The sequence below is a fragment of the Primulina huaijiensis genome, chromosome 2 (assembly GCF_012295235.1).
Source record: "Primulina huaijiensis isolate GDHJ02 chromosome 2, ASM1229523v2, whole genome shotgun sequence".
In the NCBI taxonomy this organism is placed as follows: domain Eukaryota; kingdom Viridiplantae; phylum Streptophyta; class Magnoliopsida; order Lamiales; family Gesneriaceae; genus Primulina; species Primulina huaijiensis.
In genome coordinates this window covers 27,623,366-27,644,170 of record NC_133307.1, presented here as the reverse complement: position 1 = coordinate 27,644,170, position 20,805 = coordinate 27,623,366, and the positions used below count along the sequence as shown (strand labels likewise).

The 20,805-nt window shown below is 32.9% G+C and overlaps 2 protein-coding genes and 1 pseudogene across 2 annotated transcripts; 1 reads left to right on the top strand and 2 right to left on the bottom strand.

Moving 5' to 3' along the window:
• Positions 1-647: 647 nt before the first annotated feature.
• On the bottom strand, positions 648-3,777 carry LOC140971229 (ribosome production factor 2 homolog). Its single transcript, XM_073433375.1, has 7 exons — positions 3,678-3,777; positions 3,054-3,128; positions 2,772-2,975; positions 1,829-2,074; positions 1,493-1,735; positions 1,335-1,400; positions 648-1,069 (listed from the first exon to the last, which is right to left on the bottom strand). The coding sequence occupies exons 2-7, from the start codon at positions 3,120-3,122 to the stop codon at positions 956-958; spliced, it is 942 nt and encodes a 313-aa protein (XP_073289476.1). The 5' UTR covers positions 3,123-3,128; positions 3,678-3,777; the 3' UTR covers positions 648-955.
• Positions 3,778-4,071: 294 nt separating this feature from the next.
• On the top strand, positions 4,072-9,713 carry LOC140958095 (fructose-bisphosphate aldolase 6, cytosolic-like; annotated as a pseudogene).
• A 1,532-nt stretch (positions 9,714-11,245) lies between these two features.
• LOC140971228 (trihelix transcription factor PTL-like) lies at positions 11,246-13,946 on the bottom strand. Its single transcript, XM_073433374.1, has 2 exons — positions 13,313-13,946; positions 11,246-12,607 (listed from the first exon to the last, which is right to left on the bottom strand). Exons 1-2 carry the CDS (start codon positions 13,882-13,884, stop codon positions 11,422-11,424), a joined length of 1,758 nt encoding a protein of 585 aa, XP_073289475.1. The 5' UTR covers positions 13,885-13,946; the 3' UTR covers positions 11,246-11,421.
• Between the last annotated feature and the right edge of the window lie 6,859 nt (positions 13,947-20,805).

The following is a 20,805-nucleotide window of genomic DNA, read 5'->3' as shown; positions in this document are numbered from 1 at the left end:
ATTTTTGTCCATACTGATTAGGTTTTTTCGTGGTTCAGTCTCCATTCTTTCTTATGTGCTAAAATTGTCCCTAATATTTAACAAATTGACGTGATGTTTCCTGTTATTAGGTCAGATATGCATTTGGGTCAATTGACTCAAAATTTCAAATTTAGGGACGATTTGGTTCACAAATGGAAGATGGATTGAACCGAAAAAAATTAAACAGTATGGATGAAAATGAGTATTCACCCTAAAATACGATGTAAAAATATAATGTTTGCAAATAATATAAGACAATCCATCATTTATATCTGGGAAGAAAAAATTATATAAATATTTCAATTCCTCCAATTTTTTTCCTCAATGCATTTTTACATATATCTTGAAATGATTTGAAATCTTAACCAAGTACGTGTTATTTCAAATCCATAAATTTCAAATCTTTGTACAATTTCAAATTTTATTAATCCAAAGTCAACCTAAGACAATCCAAATGAACTCTTGGATCTTTCTCTCTGTCTGCTATTTATTCATAATAGCAAGAATTCAAGATTCAGTTTAAAACGATATAATATAGATATCAGATGTTTAAAAAATATATGCAAACTGAAAGAAGAGTCTCTCTTGACAATCAACTAGAAACATAGCTTAAGATTAATCGAATGTAATAGCTCAATAATCGGATTTTTCATAAAATTAAAATTGAGCTCCCAATTAACAAACCAAAATCTCGAATTACAAAAGCATTACTCCTACTAGCCTTGAGATGTTCTATTTCCCCATTATATATATATATATATATATTTTTTAAAAAAAACTTGNTTTAAAAAAAAAACTTGATTTCAAAAAGCTACATTTTCCGAGCAACAAATATTCAAATCAAATTTTACTCAAAATCTAGGATAAGGTGGAGACGGTAGAGAAATCTTGTGCAATTAATTAACCCGATTACATAGAGAATTCTTTCAAACTTTTACGACTCGGACTTGTGTTTCTTTTGAGGGTCGCTGCCCTCGTTCTTCATTTTCGCTTCACGTCGCTCTCTCTTCACCCCCTTCGCTTTGTTTACGAAGGGAACACTCCCAACCTACATTGATCAGAGTTAAAAAAAGAGAGTAAATGTTTGCGAAGTACATTGAAATTTGAATCACATAGCACGGTTGGGATCTAATGACCATAAAATTTACATGTTTACCGTAGTAAAACGTAATGATAAATTTGGGTCATTCTACTCATACCTTCTGATCCGGGATATAAATCTTTCCAATCNACGGTTAGGTTCTAATGTTCATAAAATTTACATGTTTACTGTAGTAAAACGTAATGATAAATTTGGATCATTCTACTCATACCTTCTGATCCGGGATATAAATCTTTCCAATCTTCCCTTTAATGGCATCCTTGCTAACATTTTTCTCCTGAATCCCATGAGCAAAATATTTGAATGATCATTCCATAATACATAAAGAGAGAGAAGGATTAAAATCTAAAACTTAGCCTTTGAACAAACCTTTTTCTTTTTCAATACAGGTGCTGTTTTCATCGCTTCTTTTCTAAGGCCATCTGCAGGAAGGCGATGCCTCCGAACAACCATGTCCATAGATGGACCAACTTCAACCAGCTCAATCTTAGGTACTATAGTGCCTGACTTTTTAAGCCGCAGAGCACAGTGAGAGAATAATATTCTATTTGAAGACAGGGCTGTGCATACATATACGCGATCTAGTCCAGCCAAATTCAAGTTTTTGACGACCTATAAATAATGTTTACACGCTATATTCAAGTAACAGAAGGAAAAAGAAGAGAAGTAAAGTTAAAAGAGCAGGAAATATAATTCATTATTAACCTCCCCATGAAAAAGATCAAGTAAAACTTCTTTTAAATGTTTCAGCTCATCCACACTCTCAAAGCCTTCTCCAATGAAAGCAAAAAAGGGCTTTGACCCGATTTGAGGTGCCAACTTCTTGTCATATGAAAATGATGCCATGCTTTTGAAATTTTCAACCCCAATCTCGACAAGATCATAAATGTGGTGATCATAGGTTCGTCCAATGACAAGATTGTCCGGCCGCTTCTTCGAGTGTGAACCAAACTGCACAAGAACCGGAGAACCTTCATTACAGCATAAATCAATAACCAGAACATGGGCAGGAAACAATGATACTGGCGTTGAAAAGAAAAGAAATGCGAACTCTTGACATTAAACTCATGCTATGGCCAGTAACAAGGGAGTTTCAGAAGAAATTTTTTTCTAAAATGCAACTAAAAAGATTAGCACACTTCCCAAACTGGAAGGTCTAACTATCTATCACCACAAATAACATGTTGATAGGCTTCAATATTTCAGAACTTTACAAACTGCCTCTAAAATCTAAATAGCAGTCGGCCAAATAAAAAATATGCTTGCACCAACAAACTTTTCTTCATGGAGAACAGAGTCATCCTCGTCTAACAACGGGCGAGGCGAAGTAAACTTTCCAACAAATGCCAGAACTCCAGCTTTTAAATCCATGACACACAGGAAGCATACGGTTCGAATAATTGTTTTATACCATTATCACCAATCGTGCATAAACAACAATGAGTACATGGAAGAGTGATGATATAATGAAGCCTCATTTTGAGCAAAATATTTAGTAAATGTCCCATAACAAACAATTTGCACTTGGTTTTGGAACAGTAATCTTACAGAGTTCTAAAAACATCAAGAAAAGCTACAAGTCATCACTCATAGATCATTTATCATCGAATCAACCGAAAAATTCTCAAAATTATGATTGCAAACTTACCACAAACAAGCTGCAATCTGTTTTGTGAGAGAAAAACTCAAGAGAAGCTTCACCGCCGATCTCAAACGGTCTGATATTCTCATTCTTCCTCGAGTACTTCAGTGCTTCACCCTTCTTCAAGTGATAAATTTCAGTCATCGCTGAATTCAACACACTACTTGTTTTAGTCCCGTGAAGTATTAGCGTCTTCTTCCCTGTTTCCACCTGAAATAGCGAAATAGAAACTTTTACAGAAGACCCACAAATTAAACCAAGCAATTTCCATAAAATCGAAAAGCTCACCAGTTTAGGAGCACGTTTGTGCAGCTCCCGCCTGATTCTGCCACTTTTAGGAGTCTTAATTCTCATCATCTTTAACTGATGACGGAATAAATAAATTGATTCAATAAAATAAAAAAGAATTCAGATTTCTTCCAAAATTCACATTGAATATCACAAATTTACTCGACTTCTTCTTCTCCGAAATTTTCAACTAACTTGTTCTTCATCGGACAATGCACGGACACAGAATCACAGAATCTATACAACATGATTTTTAAAGAAACTTCCGACTGAATTCATTTTCCAACAGCTCATGCCGAAATAATTAAACGCACGTCCACAGAATCATACAACTTTCCAAAATTTTCAGAAAATTTGCAGTGAGGTGTTTAAAATATTTTTCAATCAGAACAAGATATTGAAAATGAATACAAATTTGCTGAGGCAAATTTTCTGATTGAAATAATGATTGCTCACTTTTTCAATCAAAAGTTTCAGAAAACCCATCTCACCTCAAGTCAACACCTCAACTCAAATCAATATTTTCGACTGAATCAATATTTTGCTCACTTTATCGGACACAGAGTCATACTCAAATGAATATTGCTGTAATATCCAATGAATAATAGTACACAAAAGAAAAACCTGAGTAAGTGAGCTAGAGTGCTTCGGATTTGCAGCAGGAGTCGTGGCCGAGAAGGAGCAGGACGAGACTGGAAAATAACGAGAAGTAGAGAGGGAAGAATTGCAGCAGACCTAGAAGCACAAATTTTATTTTTTAAAATGGGCTGGATCAATAAATTTTAAAAGCCCAAAATTTTTTTTTTTAAAAAAATCAGGCCATCCGCCTAGGCGCCCAGGACCGTCTAGCGCCTCGGCTGGCCGCCTAGCACCTTATCGGTGCGGCTGGCCTCCGTCTAGAGCTTAGGCGTCGCCTAGGCTGCATTTTAGAACATTGGTACAGAACTTCTCGAGGACCTTCATTTTCCTAGTCAATATAAGAATTTAAATTATTCATAATGTGCACCAACTAAAAATAATGGGAACTATATTTCAAATAAGAGGTAATAGTTATGATAATATGGATCAAATTACTCGAAATAAATCTTAGAGATTTTTATGGATGTCGTAGTCATAATTTGATATTACGTGATATGACTAATTTTTGTCCTATAATTATGTCATTTTTAGAGTAATACAATGCATCTATGCGATGCATCGGTTTCTTTTTCTGTCAAGAGATGAAATTTTTTTAAATATCATGTAAAAGGGATAACACTTAAGCCATTGTTACAAATCGCATTATGTAAGCTCTGTGCAAACAACTTATTTGAGAAAATATTATAAAAGAAATAAAACTCATGAGTATCGGTTAAACATTCTCTTATTTATCTCTGACTAGACGCTCACTTAATCAACGAAACACGAACACACTTTGTCTGCTCGGCATTTTCTTGGGACCTAAAGTAGTGATAAGGTAATATGGTAAAACTAATATTATATTTACTTGGACGACTGGCAACTTTGATGATCCACACACCCTCACACCATTATAAGTCTCACTTTACATTTTACTTCTCTCGTCATTCCCCACCAACTTCTTTGCGATTTCTTGCTACAGAGGAAAATACGCAGGTACGTTGTTCCTATTCACCATGTTTACTTTGCTTTGCAATTTGCAAGTTTCTTTAAATCAAGGAAGGTTAGTGTTTTTTATTGTTGATCTCCGATTCTTTGCCATTTCTTTGCTTATTTTATGCGTTACGTTTGAGAGTTCGGATCTGGATGTTTTATAAGTTGTAATCTTCGCGCCATATGCTTCTGGTTTGTCGGGACTGTGTCTGGTCGAGGATTCAATGTTTTCGGATCTGCTTTGTGCTGAATTGTTAGTTTAAAAAGCTTCTATAATTTTGTAGACGAGCTTATTGCCAACGCTGCATATATTGGTACTCCTGGAAAGGGTATTCTTGCCGCCAATGAGTCTTCTGGCACAATTGGTAATCGTCTACCAGCATTAACGTTGAGAATCTTGAGGAAAACAGGACTCTCCACGAGCTTCTTTTCACCACTCCGGTTGCCGTGCAGTGTCTCAATGGAGTTATTCTCTTTGTTGGATTTCCTTCTTTTACTATTCATTTGCTAGTGCCTTTTACGATCGAAAACATATGAAATAAATTAAATTGGCGTTATCGTAAAACTTGCAGGTAAACCATTGTTGATGTCTTGAAAGGTGTTCTTCTCCCCGGTATCAAGGTTGACAAGGGTACCATTGAGCTTGAGACCACAACTCAAGGTCTTGATGGCCTTGCCCAACGCTGCCAACAATACTACACTGGTGGTGCTCGGTTTGCTAAATTTTGGGCTGTGCTTAAGATTGGACCCTATGAACCATCACAGCTTGCGATTAATGAAAATGCCATTGGCCTAGCTCGTTACGCCATCATCTGCCAAGAGAATGGTTTGGTACCGATTGTTGAGCCCGAGGTTCTTGTCGATGGTTCCCACGACATTGACAAGTGGCGGATGTGACAGAGCGTGTTTTAACTGCTTGATACAAGGCACTCAATGACCACCACGTCCTCCTCGAGGGAACTTTGTTGAAGCCTAACATGGTAACACCTGGCGCTGATTCCCCCAATTGGTCACCCCGGAGGTTGTTGCTGAGTACCCTGTCCGTGCCTTGCAACGAACGATGCCTGCTGTAGTCCCTGCTGTGGTGTTCTTATAAGGCAGGCAGAGCGAGGAAGAGGCAACACTCAACCTTAATGCCATGAACAAGCTGAAGACCAAGAAGCCATGGAGCCTTCCTTTCTCATTTGGGCACGCTCTACCACAAAGCACTCTGAAGACTTGGGTTGGAAAAGATGAAAACATCAAAAAAGCACAGGATGCATTCTTAGCAAGATTCAAGTTCAATTCTCAAGCAACCCTCGGAACATATCAAGGTGGTGGTATATATGCTGGCAGAAGGCGCCTTGGAGAGTCTCCATGTTAAGGATTACAAATTTACTCCTATGTTTATACAATGTTTCGTGCATTTAAAATTCATATTTTTTGTAAGTAGTTAAATAAATTATGAATTAATTATTACATCTTTAGATATTTATCATTATATAGTACATCCACTAATACAAACTTTTGAAGCAATGTCTGACGGCTCAAATGGCAACACGAAACTTCTCATAAATAGATCAATGAATTTAATGCACAATGTTCCTGGATCGATGGAAAAGTTAAATAGGAACAAAAAATAAAAGAGCCAAAATTTCGAATCGAATTTTGTTGTAGGAAACTGTATGACAAGGTTCAAATGTGTGTCAGTAGCTAGTCAAATCATAAAGGAATTCACTTTAAACAACTAATTCACGCAATCTTAGCTCAATAGTTTTAGGAATCCGCTCCCTGAGTAACAATTTTTTTTCTGACGAGGGATTGATAATAATGGTTAGACCGTGGTAGTGTGGGAATTCGTTATGAATTTTAGTTTTTTTTTTTTATTTGGTGAGTGAAAATGAAATAATGTTTTGGTCTCAAATTGATATGTTCTGACCATGATTTAGTGGGATGATAACCTTGATAAAGTGAGATCGTTATTTTGAGATTTTCAGAATATTTATTCGGTGGATGAACTTATATTCTGACTTTCTTACCTCTAGGAGAGTTAGCCATGAGAGAATTAGAGATTTCAATGTTCGTTTCTATTCAATTTGTTTTGTATTATTTTAAGATAAATTAGCTGAGTTATATATTTAAGTTGTATTATGCTTCTATTTCGAAATTATATATATATTTCTTATCCTATTTTATTTACTACTACTTGCGAATGTTTTTTTTTAAAATAAAAATCGAGAATTATCTCACACTTACTTGTTGAGTAATGATCATAGCATTCATTTGTTCACTCATCTCCATAAAAAACGAGTTCCTGAACAAACAAAATTTTGGGGCCAGTAAAGTTGGTTAGAAATTCCACGATTTTTCCATTGTTATTTCAAGAAGTTTTATTACTTATTTACTTAGCTTATTCTGATTTAAACTTTTAATATGCTGCTATATTCGTTTTTTAGTTATAAAAAATTATGTTCAATAATAAAATAGACTGGTTTTCAATAGTTTTTGTATCTCAGAGGCTAAATATTTTTTAAAATTTAATCATAATTTTGAAAATGTTGTCATGTCATTGGCTTTGGTCGCAACAACTTTGGGAAGAAAGAAGTGAATAAAGATTACGATTTGAGATTTGGAAAATTAAGTATGGGTTTAGGCTTTATTTTTTGTTTTATTTTTTAAAGTATAAATTTTAAAATAAAACAAAAAAATAATAAAAATTGAGGTGAAAATTACGAATCACAAAAACTCAAGCAAAACATTCTCATATGTCAAGTTTGTGAGACAAATTAACGATCCGACCCACGAAATTTCTAATTTTTATGTTCAAAATATTATTACTGCAAAAGTATCTGATAGGATTATTTGGGGGACAAACATTGAGCTATAATAGCCCGGTTCTTGAAATATTAAGCACCGAGAAATTAAATCGAGTTTGATTTTCAAACCACGTGGAAGACACTCAAAATAATCTTTCGTATTAAATATTTTGAAAACCATTTAAAAGATATGCAAGTTGAATGTGTAAAATTTTTTTATTGAAGCATTTATCAAACAGTTTAATTTGTATGCAACATTTTGTTATTTGAAAAACACATAAAATGCTTCAACAATGTATATTAAAGACAATAGCAATAATTAAATGCAATAAATAAATAGACACGGATTTGTTTATGGATGCTCGGAGATTGACAACTCCTACGTCACCAATTCTTCCACCAAGGAAGGATCCATTAAAAGACTTTGATTTATACAATTCTTTGTACAAATTCATTTCAACTTAAGACTTTTCCATTGCCTAATTGAAACTCCTAGCATACTCGATTGTAGGCCGCAACCTCACAATCCGCAAAATGTTTAACGTCTCTTATGTCAAGACTACAAACACAATATTTAATATCTTTGTGTGAAAACTCACTCAACTAAACTTTGAAAGCTCAAATTTCATGTATATGTGTGAATGATTCTGTGTGAGGATTTTTATAGTGTATGTATTTATCAAATATATCATCACAGTTGAGTTTGTTCTCATTGTAGCTAATTTCTTCATCTAAGTTGTACATGCTTTGAATCATCTCCCAAAGCTCGTATTTAATCTTCAATATGTTGTATATATGGCTTCCAATAATGATATATACATTAGAAACAAGAATATGAACGTTTGAAAATGTTGTGTGCGGATTCTGACATTGCAATAGTCGAATTCGCGTTTCTGGTCATTTTCTAAAATTATGTTGTTATCAAATCAAGCTGATCAAACTGTGTTGATCTAATGGTATGATTTGGTCCGTTATGAGCTTGATTTGTTGGCTTTATCTAAGTTGTTCCAAGTGTGATGTTGTCAAACTAGTACAAGTCGAGTTGTTGGTTTTGCTTTGTTATAGCTCTTGATTCATCAATTTTTGGAAAAGTTATAAACATGAAAGTTGTAGTACTTTCTCTTAGCTTTTCATGAAATCAAGAATCACTCGATTCTAAGTTTGTATGAGAAAGATATGCTTGATAGATCATGCTATTAGCAATCTAGAACTGGTTTTTTATTATGTACGTGCAGAACCAGCAAATTCATTGTAGTTTATCAAATTCTTCTGTTCCGATTCAGACTATTATTTATGAAGATGATTTGTAGAGCATTCTCTTATCTTTGTAATGCATATTTAATCGTTCCATTTAAATAATCGAGCTGAGAGATATGACCAAAATATCATAACTGCTCCATTTAAGCTGATTCATGTTTAAAGTATTATTTCTCGGTATAAAAGTATAGTTTTTTGTTATTTATGTTATGAGAAATATTGTTTAATATATGCTCATTTGAGTTATAAGTATATCTTTTATGTCAAACATATATAGTGTGATATATACTGATTTGAATGAAAAATGTTAATTTTTGAATCAATAATATTATTTTTTTATTGCAGGTATAAATCAAGTCGACCCGTCACACGGTCATAGATCCATGAGACCATTATACAAGAGACATATTCTTTGGGATTTGGGTTTATGATTTCAGTTTTTGTTGTTTTATTATTTAAATTCAAACTTCTAGGTGGGTGTCAGCTCAATGGTAAGCATATAAGTGAGTATGGTAGATGAACAATATATCAAAACTATATATTTACCCACACACATCAACAAATTCGGTATGACCTATCACAACAAAAAATTTCCAAATTTGCCCCAACGTTCTATATAAATAGTGATTTTATTTTATGCACTTATTAGTAAATCAATTTTATTTAAAACAATTATTTGAAAACTAAACATATATTATACATAGACAAAAAAACATTTATTATATACAACGCATGTGCCATGTCGTTATTAGATATACACCAAAAAAAATTTTTGTGTTAATTGTGTATGAGTGAGAGTAGTACTGAGATGGATGACCTCATGGGAAGTTCTCGTGCTAAAACTGTTGATTTTGCGCTGTTTGATCTGGTTGGCTAGGTGGGCCATAAAAGAAGGATGTTAGACTTAACGGGTAATATTGTCTCCGCTTATGACAGGGTCGGCGGTAGGAAAAAGGTAGATCGATCTCGAAGGAAAATGAAAAAGAACCAGCAGTGAGGCACGTCCTCCCCGGACTTATGGACTTAGAGCCTGACCCATCGACAGCCAAGTAGGTGCAGCCCAGCATGTCTAGCTGTTGTCTTGTATGGGGATCTGCGCTGTGACAAGTGTAAGAAAATAAAATTACATCTTTACTAATATATAACTTTTAGCATAATGGTAAATGCTTGATCATAACAGAAATATTTGAAGGTGGAGATGGGACCCACATTCAGTCCCTGTTAATATTATTAATGTTTAAATAACACGAGATATATCACTGTGAATTTTTCTGCATGATTTCTGAAATTTTTCTGCTTTTCGATTTTCTAATCTATAATTCTACTGTTATTTGTTTTTGAACTTATTAAGAATATAATTCACGGATAATGCATTAAATGATCTCTGTAGTTTGGGTATATTCCCGATTCAGTCCTCCAAATTATTAATATTCATATTTAGTCTTTAAATTTGGCCCAAATAATCCTTGATAGTAAACAATTAACGGTTTGAACTCATGAATTTCACATATTTTATTTTGTTCGAAAAATTAAAACCCTAAGAACTCTTATTTTCATTTTATAGTTCGATTTACCCCAATTATTGAATTCAATATGTGGAGGAATTAAAGCGAAATCAAATAAATAGAATTAAACCCCAATTAAGGTTCCTAGGGTTTTAATTTCATGAGGCAAAATAAAATATGCGAGACTCACGTGTTAGAAACCGTTAAAATTTGACAGTGGAGTTAACGTCGAGGACTATTTCGGGCCAATTTTATAACTTTAGAGACTAAATCGAAACAGGAATAAAATGAAGGATTAAGCCGAGAATGAACCCAAACTATATGGATTAAATATTTAATCTGTTATCACATATGGTTCATTTGTATTTAAATTTTAAACTTTACTTACTCTTATTATTGTTTTTTGGAATTAATCAAACTTCCATATTTTCTCTCTACATTAACCAATGTGAGATACTAAAATACGTTTACAATTTATGACTTCCAAAATTTATAGAAAAGGGTCAAATTTAATCAATAGAATAGACAAAAGATGCAGATACAGACAACATTAATATTAGTTCTGATGGAAACTCGATATTTCTACTGTATATTGATATTTTATGATCTCAATTTATTAACATGCTGCCGATAAAGCAAATAGTTATGGATAGTATAAATATATATATGATCCATTAAAATTAAATATAAACTCTAAATTGGTATATATAGTCAAAGTGTTACCTGGGTGTAATAAATTGTTTATTTTTCACTAGAGACTCGATATGACAATACCGATTATTTTAATAGTTTTTGATATCTCGTCAGCATTTGAGCATTGGAAGGATTAAAAATGCCAACAAAAACCAATTTATTGCACAGAAAACCAATTTTTAATAAACAATATAGGCCAAGTTACTGTACATTTTTTTCCAAAAAAATCTTAAGCAAAAATAGATCATTTGTTTGCATCTAAAATGTCAGATCCTAAGGATCTTTCAAACTAACTAAACCCTTAATGCAACAGGCAATGAGACACAAAGCATGCGACCAATCATATGTTAATCAATCTCCACAAATATTCCTACTAATTCACAGAATTTCAACTAGAAAGTATATCACTGTAGAAACTAAGTTAAATTATATTACCACAGGATAAAATACTGCCGAAAAAATATTTCTGCAGATTTTCTTGGAATAAACTAAACCCTTTCTTGAATTTCAGTTCATAATTTTTCCATACACATCTCCAATGTGGTACCTAAGGCAAGTGTCACTCATTCCATTGCTGGTGTTATTCGTCGCCACGGACGAGTTATTGTTCCAGTTAACTTCGGTATCATCACAAATTGATCCTCCTCCTTGATTGCATATGGACTCATAATTTTGATAATAACTACAGATTCTTGAGTTGTCCTTCCTTTTCTTGTTACATTTGATCAGTACATTATTGTTGATACTTTCCCATTTTTCTCTGCAGCTTAAACCACTCTTATCATATCTAAAACAAGCCATTTTTGTGGCTATTTCTTCCCATAGAACCTCTTCTGGGATCCTACTTTGCTGAAACGTTGATTCCATCCCATTTCTTAATTGAATCAATCTTGAAATTTCACATTCTGGCCAGAAAAGGTCGCATTTAAGCGCATTGGTTATTGTTTCACTACCATTAACGTTATGGTAATTTTCGCTTAGGCTTCTAACATCCGTCGCCATTACCTCGTCTTGCTGTGAAGCCCTCAATTCTTTTCGAGTCATTTTGTGCAAAGTATCAATTAAAGCAGCATCCCTAGCTTCGATCCAAGCTCTTTCGCTGGCCCATAAATTTAACTGTCTTTCCATTCTTTCTGCATCTTGTTTTCTCCATTCTTCCTCTCTCAGAATCCTTTCTTTCTCACTATCTTCGATAGTTTTCATCATTTTCTCCATCCAGTCTTCTTGTTTATCAATCAGTTTCTTCGTCTGTGTGTCAATAAAATCTTTAATCTTAACTTTCCAACCCCTTTTCCCTCTTCTTTTTCTTATGTTTGGATCATTGTCATATATCTCGGGATTGTTTTCACTATCTTCTGATGAAGTAGGATAAAAATCACAAGAATTTGAGAGACCAAGGCTAGTAGCAGAAAACCTAAATCCCGGATACGATTCTTGATTATTAGCTGATGAAGTTCTTATCTGGGAAACATTGGGATTAAAGCTGACACTATTAAAAAGGGTTTCGGAAACGGAAGCTGAATTATTAGTTTCACCATAAAGAGCTTCGAGTTGTCTGAAGAACCTGTAATGTTTCCCATCTTGCCTTCCTGCTTTGCCTTCTTTAGTCTTCTTGTAATATTTGTACAAATTCTCGAATTTTTCTCTGCATTTCTTGCCACTTCTCTGATATGCATGATCCTCAGACATTATCCTAAAAGCCCAAAAAAAAAAAACTAAAGAATTTATCCGTCAGAAAAATTTAGATACCAGCGAAGGAACACGAGTTCTATGAAATGTGTAGTCCGAAAGCTTCACGTGATCACGATCTGAGAATATTCAATCTGATATAATTACAAATTTGGAAAACACGTGACTATTCAAAAGTTGAAAAACCAAGAAAAATGTTTACGTTAATTATCCAAAGAATCCAAAAGATTACAGATTGTCTTTTGTTGCACACGAAAAGTGGTGAGAAATAATGCCTAAAAGATTTGGCTATTGACAGATGTGACTGTAAGGTTACCTCAGAGAAAAGAGCCTTATAGTAAAAACCAACTGACTCATAAACTGAAGTTCGAATTAATTGTTCTGCGTCATTTTCTTAAACAAGAAAACTAAAGGGGTTGTTTAATTAATCAAGAATTATACTGATAAAATGGGATTTTAAGATGATTTGCCCTCCGATAAGAGCAATAATTTAAGCATAAAAAGATTCTTCCAAGTACTGTAGAAGAATTCAAGAAACTGTGAAATCAGCAGGAAATTAGGATGATATATGGGAAGCTGGCTACTTTATTTATGTAGTAAGTAGTACGCTTGTTTCTTGAAATAGATTGATTTTTCAATAACCTAGAAATTAGATTAACTGGGAAAAAATTGTAGTATATTATAAAAATATATACAGATATATACAAACCTGGAGACCTCATCCCACAAGGGTCCCTTTTGATTGGCCTCCTTAAACTTGGAATCAAGCCTTGATCTGATCTCTAGAAGAGTAAGCGTCTCCTGCCTCGGCCACCTCCCCGCCACACCATCTCCACCATCGATCCCGCTTAAATCGCCACCAGCAGCGGCGCTGGCGGAAGCTACACCGCCTCCACAAGTGGTACCACCTTTAGGAATAGCAGCAGCTGCAGTATTATCCGAGCGAAACATGATCATATCAAACAGGTTCGGTGGGGTCAACCCCTGGTGGCTCGATAGTAAGCTGTCTTGCTGCGGCGGAAACAAAGCCATCCCGTTCATGTACTGCCCTAGATCCGCCATCCCATATTGATCTTCCATGTACAGGAAAGCACACACAGTGCACGTTTCTTGAAATATAGAGATAGAAGAGGGTTTTGGATCAGAGAGAAAAGAAGGAATACAAAGAAAAGTAAGGGGTGGGGGACAACGGTGAATGAAGCGGCAGACCCGGATCGTGTCGTTATAGAGAAAATGTTTTGAATTCTTGTACAGTACAATGGACCCATCTCTCTGTTTCATCTGCTTCACCCATCAATGTAATATAAATTTCCTTTTCTTCTGTATATATCCATATTTTTATATAGGGTTTGTGTATGAACAGTACACACACACACACACACAAAATGTTCTTTATACATGTACATCAACTAAAAGAGGAAAATATTAATAAATTACAGCTACGAAGGTGATTATAGTGATTGTAGTACTACCTTTTGCACTGTTGTGTATTTTACTTTTTCTTCTACAGTAGCCATTTTCACACACTACCACACACAGAGAAGAAAAAACCAAGAAAGGCTCCACTTTCTCACCATTACCAATAATAAATAAATATAAATATAAATTCTTTGGAAATATTTTGTTATATATTCAGAATTTTAGCGATTCAACGATGAATAAACAGACTGGATAACCCGAATCTTCTTGTAAGAAGAATCCAGTAGGGCTACATATATATACTGTCTGGCTTTTGCATTAATTATCTCATCTGGGAACCACCGCAACTTTGATTTCACTTAATTAACCAACAGTCCTGTTCCAAAGTTTTAAGATTGATTTGTTCGGAGCAAATGGAATTTCGATCGGGCCCTCGAAGATACGAATAACTAGAAATGGAATTGGAATTATTTCTTTCTTTTTTTATTATTATTTTCCATTGTTCATGAAATATATATATATATATATATATATTATATTATGAACAAATATGGTCTCATATATTTATATATATAATATGGGTAGATCTGGTTCATATTTATGTTGAAAATTAATATTTTTAATATTAAAAAATAATATTTTTTCATGAGTTAGATTCGATCAGATATCATCTCACAGAATTGATTAGTGAAACGATCTCACATGAATTTTTGTGATATTCACATGAATTGTTAGAATGAAAGGGGTTTCGAATATTTGGAAATGGATAATGTTTTTATTTTTGGCATGGCGATGTGGTGCCATCAAGAATCTATAGCCAAATCAAGGGTTTGTTTATTATTTGTGGCCGAGAATTAAGATTCCTTACAAATTCTTCAACTTCGATAATGATATACAGACTCAAACATTAATGATGATCCTGCTTTAATTAATGTAGAAAAATTGTGTTGTAAATTATCCTGATAGAGTTTTTTTACTATAAATAATCAAAATTTTGTATTAACACAATAAATTAACGGTGAGATATGATTGACATGGTGTCAAATATATCAACATATTAGTTTTTTATTTTAAAAAAAACTAAAAAAACCGATTTATTGCTTACCAATGAGAAAACCAAAACCCGATACAGAGCAACTTCTTTGTTTTTTCCTATTAAATTGTAAAATTTGTATCTTTTAAAAAATATTAATTTAAAAAGTAACTGAAATGAATTCCATTTCTATTGTGGAAGGAAAGGAAGAAAAAGCACAAAGTTGTGACTTGGATACTTAAATATAAGCACCAATATATGAGAGATCGTTAGTTGCCGACAAGCAAATAGCCTGCCCTTGATAGTTAGTCTTGCACTTTAAATAAATATATATAAAGATGAAAATTTCGTCCAAACCCGACGGAGAATCCGATACCCGACCCGAAAGGAAGAGGGTATGGAGGGAATTTTTTATCCGGTTATATATATATATATATATATATATATATATATAAAATTTATTTACATATATGTGTATGTGTGATGTTTTTGCTATGATGTTAAATATGATATGATTTTATCGAATGATATTAGTTGGATGAAATGAAAAAATTGTTAGTATACATTTGATATTTTTTTTGTTGGATAATAATGTTATGATAAAATTTTTCTATTATTTGTTATTTTACTATAATGTTTAATTTACTATTTTTTTAATATATTATTTCCTTAATTATTGTTATCAACAATTTAATAAATATTCATAACTTACTCGAAATAATTCAAATATGAAAAAATACAATTATTAGTGGTAATATAATATTTGAATATGATATGATTTATAATCCTCCAATGTGTATAAAGTTGAATATGAAATTGAATACCCAATAAAGATGAGGATGTACATAAAAAATGGGGATGGAGATAGAGGATATGAAATCCTAACCAAACTCAAGTACTCATTGCTATTAATTTGAGTTTACGTAGGTAATTCTGGGACATAATTAAAATGAAATTTGAATTGTATTTGAATAAATTTATTTTAAATAATATATAAGTTTTTATGTGTTATAAATTGTTTTAGGACTTTATAACTTGTAAAATCTTCTTTTAAAATCGATGTTTTTTTTTTACCAGCAAATGTATCCATTTTATTAAGAAAATCAATGTTCACATATACAAATTAACCAACCAAGATGGGAAATCCCCATTCACCCAACAAAACGACGAGGGAGAAGAAATAACAAATCGATGTTAATATACTAATATGTTTGATATTATTAAAAAAATATCATAAGCATAAAAACTAGATTAAAAAATAATAATATACTATTTGGAGATACGTGTCACTTGGTTTGGTGGGATATATTGGGTCAGTCTATACTATACTTAAAGCATTCTTCCTTTTTTAGTAGATCTCTTGTAAGACTGTCTCACGAATCTTTATCTGTGAGACGAGTCAATTCTACCGATATTCACAATAAAAAGTAATACTCTTAGCATTAAAAATAATATTTTTTAATGTATGAATTAAATAAGAGATCCGTCTCACAAAACACGATCAGTGAGACCGTCTCACACAAGTTTTTGTCTTTTTTTTATACAAGATATTCAATTTATCATTTGAATTCAGAATAAAATATGTGGGGTGAGATGTGATCTAGCCCTCCAAATTCAAATATAATGAATATGAAATAAATATGCCTTGAGTGGTTGTGATCATCTGGTAGGGGTGCGATGTGGATCGTTGATCCATAGACTGACATACCAAATTCAATCTCGTGAAAGGATGTGATCCAATATTTGTAGCCTTTCAAATGATATGTGATCTACACCATCATATCAAGATCTAACGGATCAAATTGAATCTAAGCATAAATATGATTTTGTTTTGCGCTAACTAACTTGGTCATATTTCCATCAAATTCCAATATTCAAGTCTACAGAAATCTTCAAAATGGAATATTAATGAACTTATAAAATTAAGAATCAAGTTATTAGATGAATGTTGCATTAGAAAACACAAAAATTGATTAAGTCAACAAACCAGATTTTATTTTATTGTTTTGAAAATATATGAGATGTGTCACACATTGAGTTTTGGAGAAATAATTTATATTTGAAAATTTGAATTTTTGGGCTTGCATCGTCATAAATGTTCAAATCGCATTTTTCGATGTAGAGTAACTCTAGCATCTACTTATTTTGAGAGATGATTGTCGTGTTTCATCAGCGTCATATGTGGACAAATTCGTCTTAAAAAAACTTACAATTTGTTATTGTTTTGTTCCAGAGCTTGTGCGACTTATTTTACTAACTTCTGTTCGTGTTGCTTTCTCGAGGCCGATCGACCTAAACTATTGGCGTTAGCTATATCACAACACAATTCAATTGATGATTTTTTATTCTATATATATATATATATATATAGTCCAATAACTATATAGTGTGAGCACAGGTAGGAGATAAATTATGTTGGAATTGGGTTTCTTTATGAGTTTTTGTGCTTAATTTTGACTACAAATTGAAGTAATAGATAAAATAAATTTAAATCACAAGTTGTCATAAATTATTTAGTTCCTCAAAATCAATATCGAGTAATGAAAATTAATCGTGAAACGCCATGTGAATCACCCAAGCTCAACAGAACTCGTCGATACTTCCCCAAAATTTTCGAGAGCTCCAACGAGAACTATCGGAAGCCATGGAAAATTGGTGAGAGCTTAGGCATGTTGGTTTTAAAGGATGAGAAGTAGAAAAATTAGTAATTAATCGACTAAATTAATTAAGTGATTATTTATCGGACTTTTCTTCAATTCATTCAAAAATATATAATAATATTCCAACCAAACGACATTCCACTTGGGTTGGATGACAACGTACGTACGTAAATCAAAGTTAGTAACTTTCTTAACTATAATGATTTATCAGCAAGACAACTCATTTACACTAATAACCTCACTTGACTCCACTAGCAGAATATTGCTGCTCCATCACACAACCAAAGCAGTGGTTGTTGAGAATATATATGGGGTCAGAGCCCAGTATCTACATACAGCTAGATAAGAACAGTAATAAACATAAATCGTTCATAAACCGCGATGGTTTGGTTAAATCATCCCTACATTTAAAAACGGTTTGGCTAAACCGTGAGGATAAAAATTAAGTTTAGTGACGAAAATGAATAAGTTCCGGCTACGAAGAACACTCTTGCAACATAATTTAATTTTTATATATGTATTTTGTCTTCTTTGCCAAAAGAGCATACAACAATAAATGTGGCTAATTCTTTTCTGTCACCGACTACGCAAAATATGTTCTAGGAGAGAGAATTTTGTCTATTAAATTGTCGTTATCTGGAAGCAACTAGTCTGGATTTTTTTATAATTATTATTCCATTTTCATCCATCTTGTTTATGTAGACTCATCTTGTTCCTAAAACAAAATGATTTAGTGGTCTAGAAACTCAGTCACAAACTTCATTTCTTTCAAATTGTTTAAGCTCTTCTTGAAGTTCTTCTATCCAACTAGGATCAACTAAGTCATTTTCTTATGTTCAAGTTGTGATATGAAGGCAACATGCAAATATTCATCTATCATTAATTACCTTCTAGTTCTTAGAAGAGTACCATAGTTACTTATGACCAGCTCAAGTGGATGATTGCGTTATTCCACCGTTAACTAGGTCCAAGTGGATCTTGGTCTTGTTGATTAGGTTCAGCAAGGACTTCCTCATCTGGTCCAAGATCAGCTTGATCATTGTCTACCACAAGCTCAACATCTTCAGGAATATCAACAACTGGTGCTTTTGGAAACCTTAGCTAATGATACATTTGCATTCTTTCTCAAATCTATCTCACAATAACTATTAGAATCAAAATAAATATTCTCCAATATGTTGCTCAAATAATTAGATTCTCATTGCTAACAGTTTGAATGACAGATGATTCATTAAATATTATATGCACATACTCTTCAATAGTTAGGGTTTTGTTATTGACCACACAATAAGCTTTACTAACATATAAATATCATTAGAATATCCCTATTTTACCAATATTATGAATAAAACATTAACACCCAATTATCCAAAAGTAAGAAATATCAAGTTGTTTTCTGTTTCATATCTCACAAAGAGTTTTATCATGTTACTTGTTAATTATTAATTTGTTCTAAGTATAGCATGCAATATTTACTACCTTAGCCCAAAAACGTTGAGAAATGACAAAATTAGCTAGCATAGTTCTATGACTGCTTTTTTTAGGGTTCTATTTTTTTCTAGGCAACACCATTCTGCTGAGGGGATCTAGAAGTTGAGTACTCATGCCTGATTATTTGATCATCTAGATAGGATGCTAGATTTATAGGAAGAACATATGTGGATCTTTCAAGTTTCTTGTAGACCGGCTGATATCTTGGTTCAGTCAGAAGAAAACATCTATTGTCACATGATCAAATGTTGAAGCTGAATATCTAACTGCTGGTAGTTGTTGTCCCCAGCTTTTCTGGGTTCAACTACAATTGAGAGATGATGGCATCCATACAATTGAGTCACCTATCTTGTATAACAACACAAGCGCTATTGTGTGTTGCACTCTCAGACCAAAAATATTATTATAATAAGATATCATATCATCTGAGATCATGTTATCAAGAAAGATATACGGCTGGAAAACATCCCTACAAACCAACATACCAAACCTCAACTAGAGGATAATTTTTTTATTTTAGAAATATTTTAGTGTCGGTCAATTTATCTTAAAATATTATTTTTAATATGTGCATTAACTTAGGGATTTTATTGATCTTTATCTCATATGCTATATATGACCACAGACATCTCTTAAATTCATTGATCATTTATGAAAAAACATAAATTTTAAACTTTCTGAATTTTCAAATATTTCCGTGCATTGAAATTAATTAAGGACGCGGTCATTTCTCAACGGACAAAACGTAAAGAAAAATTTTAAATTTCAAATTCTCGACAAACATGCAAACAAATGGCTTGACATATTTATCTCTACACGACTGTACAGATACCCCTACATTTTCACCGCCTCTAACTCATCGCGATGTTGCCCTATATAGCTCTAGTGCAAATCTATTCTAACTCTCCAAAATTTCCAGACGATCAAGTCTTCTTGTTCTTATTGCAAATGGTTTCCTACACCATCAATGCCCTTCATTAATCAAGTTGACTTCGACTCTGTCCTCATCAAGCTGAGGATGCTGCCATCATTAAAATGTCTTGAACCCTCGAGTCCAGTACTGGTTTGAAACAATTCTTGGATGGCTAAGGTTCTCAAGGTCTTTATCCATGAATAAACGTGGATATAGAGACAAAGAGTTCCATATTAATACTAATACTGGGAATAAGAAACGTTCGTAATAGGTTATAATTAAAATAAGCCAACAATTAGTAGGGCATGGACTACAACACTATGTATTTTCATTACCTCTTAAGTTTTACAAATTGTTCTACATTTAGATTTATATCTGACCACAAATTAAGAAAAGAACCAAGGTTGGTTAAAAACCAAATAAATATTCGATCGAGGTCCAATAGGTCCAATATTGAAGTAGCCATATTACATGAGATATTCATGTTTTAATTCACATTTTTGTCAAAATATTTGTTGAAGTTTAGCTTATATAAAATAATATATAGTATGTTAATACAAGTTCCCATAGTTGATAGCATTTCAGTGCAGCTTGATTAGACATCGCATAGAAGCGGAACTTTTGGCATTGAATAGGCTAAATATCAACGTCTCACTGAACATTAATCCAGCGAATGCAAAGAATAT